Below are 9,866 nucleotides of genomic sequence, written 5' to 3'. Positions count from 1 at the left end.
CTGTGGTCATAAAGGGATGGACATGGTCACAAGATGGTACACTGTGGTCATAACGGGATGGACATGGTCAGAGGAATATTAGTTACTGACCAAATATTACAGATTTGAACAAATACGCACAAAAACATCAAAATTAGCACAGAAACAGTACTATATAACATTTTAGACACATTCTAGACAGTTTATCAGTTAAAAAAAGTTAATTTTGGGGTAAGTTACTCTTTAAATGGGATAAATACAAGAGTAATAGTTATGTTGTATGATATTTAGAGGAAAAAACATTATTTGCTGTTTTGGAGTAAAATAAAAGCACTAAATAGAGGTTTTAATGACATGTAAGAATTTCAGTTTGTTAAATGTAGTTTTATCATATGCATCACTTTAAACCAGTATACTGCTTTTTGTGTTGTTTTTTTCCTTTAGACCTAAGCTCACTTTTCTTAGTGTCGTTAAAACAGGGGTTGTGAGTTGACATGAGTGACTCTCCTCTTTGTAAACACTGAAACCTGATCTTAGAGAGCTGCTTAAATCCTCCTCATCCGGCGACTGTATTCACTCTACCTGTCCTCCGTGACGAGGACAGGTAGAGTTTGTCGTTTCACTGGTATCTAACAGTTAATTCATTAACATTTTTGGTCTCAAATTGAGTTTTAAAGTCTATGAGCTGAAACCAGCAAAAGCTCATATTTTTAATGGAAATTAAAAATATATATTTTAAACTAGCTGTTTAGTTTACTAGTATTTATTATCATGATGCGTTTTTTTTTTCAGAGTAACAGTATTTATGCTAAAACACCATCATTTGATTGGCTTTCTGTTATTATTGTTGGTTTACATCTTCAAATCCTAAATTTTCAGGATGGTATTGATAATGCACATCTTAAAGCAGCAATTATTTTGAGTTGTTTTCACCGCAGACAGTCTATACACTAAATATAATCAGATAGGATTTATGGTCGAGTATTGATATATAATTGAAAACATTCATACATGTTCAGTAAACCCTGCAGGTTTTACTTGTTTCTCTGCTCCAAACCACCTGGTTCAGTGATTGAATTACCTCTTCAAGTTTTGCAGAAGCCTATTAATCAACTACTTGTTCAAATCAGKTGTGTTGGAGCATGCAGGATTACAGCCCTCGAGGACCAGGATTGCATACACCAATAGTGTTCAATAGTGTTCAGAAGTACAATTACATTTTATGCATCCATATTTTGTATCTTTTAAAATTAAGGCCATAATCACAGTATTTAAGTGAATGACCCTATTTTTTACTTTAAATAATACTATTTGTGTAGATGTATCAGCTCTTGTATCAATGCTTTTGCATCGAAGGAAACAATCAGAGGTGTAGTTTCATTCTTGTACTGAAATCTCCCAATCACATTGCTGCACAATCGTCCCAGTTTCACAAAAAACGTTTTCAAAAATTAGGCATCGGTTTACAACTAAGTACCTGTAGTTCGCATATAATTGTGTTGTTGCTGCACAATTTGTCACAGTGAAATGGAGTTTTGTAGATATTTGTTGTATCTGATTATGCAGATGACCTCTTAAGATAGTAGTTCCTGCTAACTTGCGAAATTTTCATAGATCTGTGTGGGTCATCATTTCTGTACTGCTAAAGCTGTTTTTCTACCCTAAACACACACTTTGAACTTAATTTTACATTGTTTTATATATTTGTTTATAGTAACGTTTATGAGGTTACTCTAACTTTAGCTACAGAATATTTGTCAGTGATGTAACATGAGATGTATTGAGCAGATAAAAAGGACCAGAAAGTGGTTAGATTGACGGCTGCTCTGTTAACTGAGCAGATAGCAAGAGAAGCCTGTCAGCTATTGGCTAATCTTTCAGCTCACACAACATCTTGGATTTCACATTATGTTAGTCACTTGTTTTATACTCCATACAAATGTTCTCCTCAATAATTCAGGCCTACGCTGAAACGAGCCTGCGGTGACACCAGTGTTCATCTGTCAGCCTGTAGTGAGCCGGCTGCTGAGCAGAGCTGCAGCTCTGTTAGAGATGAGTGGCTGATATCTGTCTGACTCTGCCATCTGTCTTCCCAGGTTCTACTCAGCTGAGATCATCTGTGGTCTTCAGTTCTTGCATTCCAAAGGAATTATCTACAGGTCAAAAACATTCAGCACTCACTCTTAATGTTCAGCATTTCTGCTTGAAAATACAGTTTTCTCTTCTTCCCAGATGATCATTTTGTAATTCGAAGATATTTTTTAACGTCAGTGCTTTCAGCCGAGCTGCTGGTTCTGTCTGTAAATGAACTTGCAGAGACTCAAAAACTGCTCAGTTAGATAATCCCACACATATTGACTTTTTTTTTCCCAAAAAGTTTAAATACCATTGTGTGGTACTGCAGTCACGAGTAAGAGCTGTTAAGAAAGCTGTGACTGTGAGTGCAAAGATGCAGAAAAGACTGAAAGACTGGACCAGTTTTAGTGTAAAACTAGTGCAGCTGATGAGTTTATGGAAACACAAAAACACATTTAATAAGGCTCAGGTTAATTAATAATCTTGAGCACATTTGAAATATCTGTGATATTTAGATAAACTTAATATTTAATGTGAAAGAATTGTTAATTCAAAACTATTAACCGTTTTCTTAAATAAGTACTTGTATTCATTAGTACCAACACTACACAGAAATTTATGAGTTATCAGGTTTTGACTGTCCTAAATAATAATCTGAAGTCCTACACATCAAACATTTTACACTTTAGATACTAAAACTCTCAGACATTTAATGTACAAGTATCAATCTTAGGGATAATCTTTAAGACTGAGTAGATGTATAAAAGGCAAATTCTATTTTTGAGTCTTTAACTTTTCTGATATTTATTTATAATATTGTTTTGTTTTCAGAGATCTGAAGTTAGACAATGTGATGCTGGACCATGAGGGCCACATAAAGATTGCTGACTTTGGGATGTGCAAGGAGAACGTGTTTGGAGAGAATCGTGCCACGACGTTTTGTGGTACTCCAGACTACATTGCTCCAGAGGTGAAACATGTTAAAACCTGCTTCAATTTCAGGTGCAAATGTACTAGTTTGTTCATTTGTTTCCAAACTGTGCCTCACCTCAGATCCTGCTGGGCCAGAAGTACTCGTTCTCAGTCGACTGGTGGTCGTTTGGTGTGCTTCTGTATGAGATGCTGGTCGGTCAGTCGCCTTTTCACGGAGACGACGAGGACGAGCTGTTTGAGTCCATCCGCATGGACACGCCTCACTATCCCCGCTGGATCAGCAAGGAGGCCAAAAGCTTGCTTGAGCAGGTCAGCACCAAACGTTTTGCTCCATGTACCCCACACATAAGAACACAACTACTAGCAATCATGAATGAGCATCAGATTATAACTAAGGAGATATAAGAAGAAATATTTGGTTAATTGAACAAAACATTTATAGCGCAATATATTTTACTAAAATAAAAAAAATAGAGATTTTCACTTACAGCATTTAGTTAAGTTTCAATGTAGTGGAACATGACTGCTCTCCGGGCTGGATTTCAGGTAATTAAGATTATCTGGTATCCAATAATAAGTTGGTGCCCAGAGAATATGAAAGTGTTTGTGTAAACACAGTTGATTTTCACATTTTCAAAGCTTGAGTGCATGAAAACATTTTACAGCCACTGTCTACTTGATAAAGACAAATTTTGCTTGATGAAAACATTTATTTTCATATGAATTTATTTGTTTAAACTTGAGCATTTTACGTTTTATAAAGCAATGATTATAATCCTACATGTTTAGACTTAAACGAGACTAAAGTAAGCTAACGATGTTTCACTGCAGCTGTTTGAGAGAGACCCAACACGCAGGTTGGGAGTTGTGGGTGACATCACCGCACACGCCTTCTTTAAGCCCATCAACTGGCAGGCATTGGAGAGGAGAGAGATTGAGCCACCCTTCAAACCCAAAGTGGTACGCTCCCTACCTGTTACAGATGATAAATAGAACAATTTCAACTTGAAATCATTTGCTGAGTTCTTCTTTTTTCCTCGTTTACAGAAAGCACCAAATGACTGCAGCAACTTTGATCGGGAGTTCCTCAGCGAGAAGCCAAAGCTTTCGTACAGTGAAAAGAACTTCATAGATTCCATGGACCAGTCTGCATTTGCTGGTTTCTCCTTCATAAACCCTGAGATGGAGCACCTTTTAGAAAAGTGATTGTTTTAACATCAGTCTGACTCAGGAGACACTCCTGTTTATGGAGCAGCTTGCTTACTCACAGAGAAGTGAGTTGTTCCTGAATCAGTATTTATGTAACTTTATTTTCATCTTGRGTACATCTAGAATCATGTCCTTGTACTGTATATATTGATGTTGTATTTGTATGCATGCCTATTATTGTGCAAGGCTTTAAAAGCCTGTATGTGTAGGAATAATAATAATATTATGGTGGATGGATAAATCTTTACATGTCACATGCTGTCATTGCAACCATCTGCAGCATTTTTATTTCTTTTTTTTTTTTTTTACGAGAAGTTTGGTCCAACTGGGGATAGAAAATTGTGAAGAGGAAAAACATCAACTGTACTGTTTTTATTTCAGATATGAATTATGTAAATGAGACAACTGCATGTGTACGACTCAGAACAGTAACACATCTGTCACACTATAGATTAATAATGAATGTTGTCTTTCTAAAATATCTGAATTCTTGTGTAAATTAAAGGAACAGTGTGATAATCAATAATTCCCAGCAGCTGTACTCTGCGGCATGGATAGCTCTTACTTATAGACCTGGAGGACTGAATGTAGCCATGGTTGCAGAGTTTTTAATTAATGTTACATGAGTGTGGTCAGTAAGTGGGATGTTATTAAAATGCTGTACATAAACTTTGTAGATGTATATTGTTCGTACCTGTATATTGTTTAACTAGGATGTACTTTTTTATTGTCTCCATATTTTACATCTAATTAAAAAACATCTCAAGTTTGTGCTGGCTTTTATGTATGCGACAATTTAAGAATTAACAGTTGAAGCAAAAAAAAAAAATAGACTTAAACCTCATCTATGGTGTAAAGAATAATAATAAATGTTGAATTACTAGCTGATTTTTTAATAGGTTTCCATTGTAGCTTTTGGTTTGAACATGGGTGACATGAAATGTTTTGTTTTTTTTAATTAAGGCCAATTGCAGTACTATGCAAAACATTTAATCTGCCCCATTTCTTTATACTTTGGCTCCAGAACCAGACTTGTAAACTTTTAAAGGGATTTTGATCAATAGTTCTTGAAGCTTTAGAAGGGTTTTTTATAGGTCAGAGGTAAATGGCTTTACAAGCAAACATTCCTCTGCAAAAGCTCAGGTACTGTATGGAAGATGACGGAAAAAGCTGATCATTTCAAAGATAAAAAAAGACTCAAGATTTGCACATCTTAATTATGGATTTGCTAATTAACCAAGTCAAATATAAAAAATTTAAAAGTTGCATTTATTAGGCTTAACACAATTTATTTTATAGACAGGAACAATTACAGATTTGCCAGGCTTAATAATTCAGGTAATAACCAGAAAGATGCATCACAAAAACAATCCTTACACGACTGAGCTTTTTGTTTATTCTTATTTTATTTATAATTTATCATCAATCAATTTGAGTCTGAAAAACTCGAAACAATCGCCCGTGTGTTAGTTGCAGAATAGTGCCCTCTAGCGGCGATAATGTGGCCATGCAGCTTTAACGACGTCATCACGTAACGTGTGACCGTAAAATGTGTACGGAAGTACTTCAAAGTCTGTGCGCTCCTCAGGACCTAACAGCTGTTGTTTTATAACTTGTTATAATAGTATTTTTTTCCGTATGACTTCATGATGTGTTTACACGCTAAGCAGCGTTTTTTTGTTCAGCTTCATTCCTGACAAACGTTTTTGTAAAGAGTTTAAAAATGAGCTCCTCTCAGGACGTGCTGAAAAACGCGTCCACTTTGGCGTCGTACAATGTGCTGCTACAGGTAGTGAACATAACCGAGCTTTGCGTGACCCGGTTCTGAGAATAACCGTGTAAACTGTTCGTGTGTGTTTAATCTCAGGTGATGTTCCGTGTCCTCACCTTCCTCCTGAACGCGTTCACGCTGCGCTTTGTGTCCAAAGAGCTGATCGGGGTGGTCAACGTCAGGTAAACAAACAGAGGAATCACAGAACTCTGCAGTCAGATTTCACTGCTCCACCTGCTGTAACCCGTTTTTTTCTTCTTCGTATTACAGGCTTACACTTTTGTATTCCACATTAGTATTTTTGTCCAGAGAGGCTTTCAGGAGAGCCTGTCTGAGTGGAGAATCAGGGACAAACCGCAGCTGGAGACAAGTTATTAACCTCCTATGGCTGACGTGAGTCAGCTAATAAAACAAAACCAAAAGTGGAAGTTTTATTTATTCATCTAGAATGCACTAATYTGATTTCTGTCTCGGTTTTTGTTTTTCAGAGTGCCTCTGGGTGTGTTATGGGCCATCCTTCTCGGCTGTGTGTGGTTGTGGCTTCTGGAGATCCCAGACCCCCAGGTGGTCCCTTACTACGGCCCCGCTGTGGTGCTGTTCTCCTTATCGGGAGTCCAGGAGCTCCTGGCCGAGCCTCTCTGGGTTTTGGCTCAAGCTCACATGTTTGTCCGTCTGAAAGCAGTCGCAGAGAGTTTAGCGATGGTCGCAAAGTGCAGCGTGACCGTGGTACTGGTGGTGTTTGCCCGAGAATGGGGCCTTTACATATTTTCTGCTGCTCATGTAAGGAAAATAACAGCTGACTTATTTTGTAAATACACGCAAGAAGGATTTTGATTGACGTGGTTCTTTTTAGTTGGTGTACACAGGATTTCTGGTGCTATGCTATGCTGTTTATTTCCTGCGTTTCTTGGGGTCTAAAGAGGCAGCAAAGACGGGTTTCCCTCTGCAGGGTGTTGCAGACCTGCTGCCTTGCAGAGCTGATGGGGAGGTCAGTGTCTTGGCACACCTTGAAGTATTACAGATTGTTTATTTCATCAAAAATAACTGCTGATTTTCTTCCCCGTGTATTCGTGCTTAAAGCCGCTGGTGGATTGGACTCTGGCTCGGCTCACGTGGAGCTTCTTCCAGCAGTCCTTCCTGAAGCAGATCCTGACGGAGGGCGAGCGCTACGTCATGACCTTCCTGAACGTCCTCAGCTTCGGGGACCAGGGTGTTTACGACATCGTCAACAACCTGGGCTCCATGGTGGCGCGCTTCATCTTCCTGCCCATTGAAGAGAGCTTCTACATCTTTTTTGCCAAAGTGTTGGTGAGAGGACGTGACGTCAGGAGCCAGAAAAAGGTTTGGGCTGCGCTGATGAACACGAAGCGTATTTGCGAAGGCCTCCTTGTTCATATGTCCTCGGGTTGTTTGCAGGAAGAAGTCGCCATCGCAGCAGAGGTTCTGGAGCGTTTGCTGAAACTGGTGCTTGTGATCGGTCTGATTATTACGGTGTTTGGATATGCCTACTCTCACCTGGCTCTGGATATTTATGGTGGCACTCTGCTGAGCAGTGGAGCAGGTATAAGCTCGACACGTGGGGTACTTTTCTGTTAGCTGTCTGTCTTGTTAATATTTATTCGTGCATTGCTTACAGGGCCCAGTTTGCTGAGATGCTACAGCTGTTATGTTCTCCTGCTGGCTGTAAACGGCGTCACAGAGTGTTTTGTGTTTGCTGCCATGAGCCAAGAAGAAGTCGACAAGTAAGAGGAGTGGACAGGACGGAAAATAAAAGCTGAATCCTGTGATTTAATACGGTTTTTTGTCCCCAGGTACAACCTGGTCATGCTGGCTCTGTCTGTGTCCTTCCTCGTCCTGTCCTACCTGCTGACCTGGTGGGCCGGAGGCCTCGGCTTCATTCTGGCAAACTGTCTCAACATGGGCCTCCGTATTTCCCACAGCTGTTTCTACATCCACCGCTACTTCAGGTCCAGCCAGTGGAGGCCTCTGCGAGGCCTCTTGCCTTCTCCACTCCTCGTGATTTCACTCGGTGTCAGTGCAGTCGTCACAACCGTTTCTGAGGTGAAATCCTTCTGTCTTTGACAAACAAATCAGCTGTTTGTTTAAATGTATTTGCTTGGTTCTAACGGAGCTTCTGGTTTCAGGTTTTCCTCTGCTGTGACAACGGCTGGTTGCTCAGGGCGGTCCACGTCGGTGTGGGGGCTGTGTGTCTGCTCCTCGTCTTCATCGCTCTTCTTCTCACGGAGACTGAGCTCGTTCAGTTTGTGAGGACTCAGCTGTTGCCCAAATACAGAAAGAAGCAYGCTTAAATTACAGAACACAGCTGGAACAGCCTGACTGTGAAAGACTGTAGGGGGGGAAAGGAGGGGGATTAATATTTTTAAAGGGACCTTGTTTGTTATTTGTGTGTGTCTTGAGTATTTTCTCTAAAATATTCCTGTTGTTACAGTTTCAGGATCTAATCCTGGGCGTTGAGATGAATGTTCTGTAAGGTTTTTGTTTTTACTGCCGTTCAAACAAGCCAACTACATTTAAACTGGTGGTAAAGGTTCATTATTGGAAAAGTATTGAAAGAAGATGAGACTAGAGAAGAAATGTTCCACATTTTCACAGAATGATTCCGACTTGGTGTGAATTTGAGTTTTCTTCAAACTCCAACATAAAGCATTTTGTTAGGTAAAAGGTGCGCTCTGAATGCTGCCTCCAGCTGTTTATATTTGAGTTTTTACATTTTTGGGAAGTTTCAACACTAAGTTCATGTTTAAGAGAATGAAAGTGAATTGTGACAACTTGCTTGAGACTTGTGGTTTGTTTTTTTTTTAAACAATTTTGGATTTATGGTACAAGAAAACGGGACCTCTTAGAACATGTTTTAGACCAGCGAATCAATTTGTTTTTACTGTTTAAGAGTTAAACAAGTTTTAGTTTCTTGGAAACGCTTTTGAACGATTTGTTGGTTTTTTCTGCAGCCGCTGTGTTTTTAGGATCCCAGAGGACAAAATAATGACCTCATTAGAAGGGTGGGAAGGCGCTCTTTAAAAGCAGGGTCATGTTTGTTTAGTCTCCTCTCTCTGTTTTCAACAGATATTTGTACGGTTTGTTGTTTTAAGGCACTTATCCTGTGTGATTTGAGTTTAGCTTCTTTATTTCAGTGAAGGAAACAGAGGAAGAACAGAACATTAAATATTTCCTGCATCTCTGGGCTTTGTTGCGTGAAGTTTAAAGTCACAGGTTCTAGCTGTGTCCTCATCTTTTCATAGTTGGAGACTAAAATAAAAGCTTACAAAAAAAAAAAAAAACAGGAGGAGTCTGTTCACTCGTTCCCTCTGAGGGGCAGATTTACTGCTCTCTGGGAAACCACTGCCAGATTGTTTACACACGAGTGAAACCAGCTGAAGAAGACAGTAAGAGGAGAATCTTTGCAGCAGTTATTCAACCGCCATGTCTCAGGTAAGAGCAGAGTTTGACTTTTCACTCACTTTTTAAAAAATTCTTCTAGACTTCTAGACAAAAATGAATAAATAAATAACAAATCTGGTGTTTCTGTCCTTCAGACCGGTCAGGAAGAGGAGCAGCAGCGTCCTGCAGTGAGAGAGGAGGACCTGACTGAAGCTAAGAACAAACTCGGCTCCTATGGGCCTATGAAGAGCAAAACTTACGAAGTGATGGATGAGTGTGGTGAGCACACACACACACACACACACACACACATACACACACAGATGTAAACGTGGGATTTTACACCAGACTTGTTTAATAATAATGGAAAGAGTGTTTTTGCTTTTTTGTGTGGTGAAGCTTAGGTCAAGTTCTGGCAATTGTGTTTGTGTGTGTGTGTGTGTGTGTGTGTGTGTGTGTGTGTGTGTGTGTGTGTGTGTGTGTGTGTGTGTGTGTGTGT

The 9,866-nt window shown here is 39.4% G+C and overlaps 3 protein-coding genes across 4 annotated transcripts in view; all 3 read left to right on the top strand.

The window, feature by feature from the left end:
* Window positions 1-4,968, top strand: part of prkcda (protein kinase C, delta a) — a 14,689-nt gene extending 9,721 nt beyond the window's left edge. For both annotated transcript variants that reach the window (XM_014009080.1, XM_014009079.1), the window contains exons 14-18: window positions 2,076-2,138; window positions 2,887-3,025; window positions 3,109-3,297; window positions 3,820-3,948; window positions 4,036-4,968. In XM_014009080.1, the coding sequence (XP_013864534.1) occupies window positions 2,076-2,138; window positions 2,887-3,025; window positions 3,109-3,297; window positions 3,820-3,948; window positions 4,036-4,194 (679 nt within the window). In that variant the 3' untranslated portion in view covers window positions 4,195-4,968. The remainder of the gene's footprint in view (window positions 1-2,075; window positions 2,139-2,886; window positions 3,026-3,108; window positions 3,298-3,819; window positions 3,949-4,035) is intronic.
* A 778-nt stretch (window positions 4,969-5,746) lies between these two features.
* rft1 (RFT1 homolog) lies at window positions 5,747-9,167 on the top strand. Its single transcript, XM_014009081.1, has 10 exons — window positions 5,747-5,986; window positions 6,065-6,150; window positions 6,239-6,361; window positions 6,457-6,748; window positions 6,822-6,956; window positions 7,049-7,309; window positions 7,385-7,529; window positions 7,605-7,710; window positions 7,780-8,029; window positions 8,113-9,167. The coding sequence occupies exons 1-10, from the start codon at window positions 5,921-5,923 to the stop codon at window positions 8,275-8,277; spliced, it is 1,629 nt and encodes a 542-aa protein (XP_013864535.1). The 5' UTR covers window positions 5,747-5,920; the 3' UTR covers window positions 8,278-9,167.
* Window positions 9,168-9,326: 159 nt separating this feature from the next.
* mustn1a (musculoskeletal, embryonic nuclear protein 1a) overlaps window positions 9,327-9,866 on the top strand; it is a 1,842-nt gene continuing 1,302 nt past the window's right edge. The window contains exons 1-2 of the mRNA XM_014009085.1: window positions 9,327-9,418; window positions 9,523-9,646. Coding sequence (XP_013864539.1) covers window positions 9,410-9,418; window positions 9,523-9,646 — 133 coding nt within the window. The 5' untranslated portion in view covers window positions 9,327-9,409. The remainder of the gene's footprint in view (window positions 9,419-9,522; window positions 9,647-9,866) is intronic.

The sequence above is a fragment of the Austrofundulus limnaeus genome, unplaced genomic scaffold (assembly GCF_001266775.1).
Source record: "Austrofundulus limnaeus strain Quisiro unplaced genomic scaffold, Austrofundulus_limnaeus-1.0 Scaffold55, whole genome shotgun sequence".
NCBI lineage: Eukaryota > Metazoa > Chordata > Actinopteri > Cyprinodontiformes > Rivulidae > Austrofundulus > Austrofundulus limnaeus.
The sequence above is the reverse complement of the archived record's forward strand: the minus strand, read 5'-3'. Positions and strand labels throughout refer to the sequence as shown.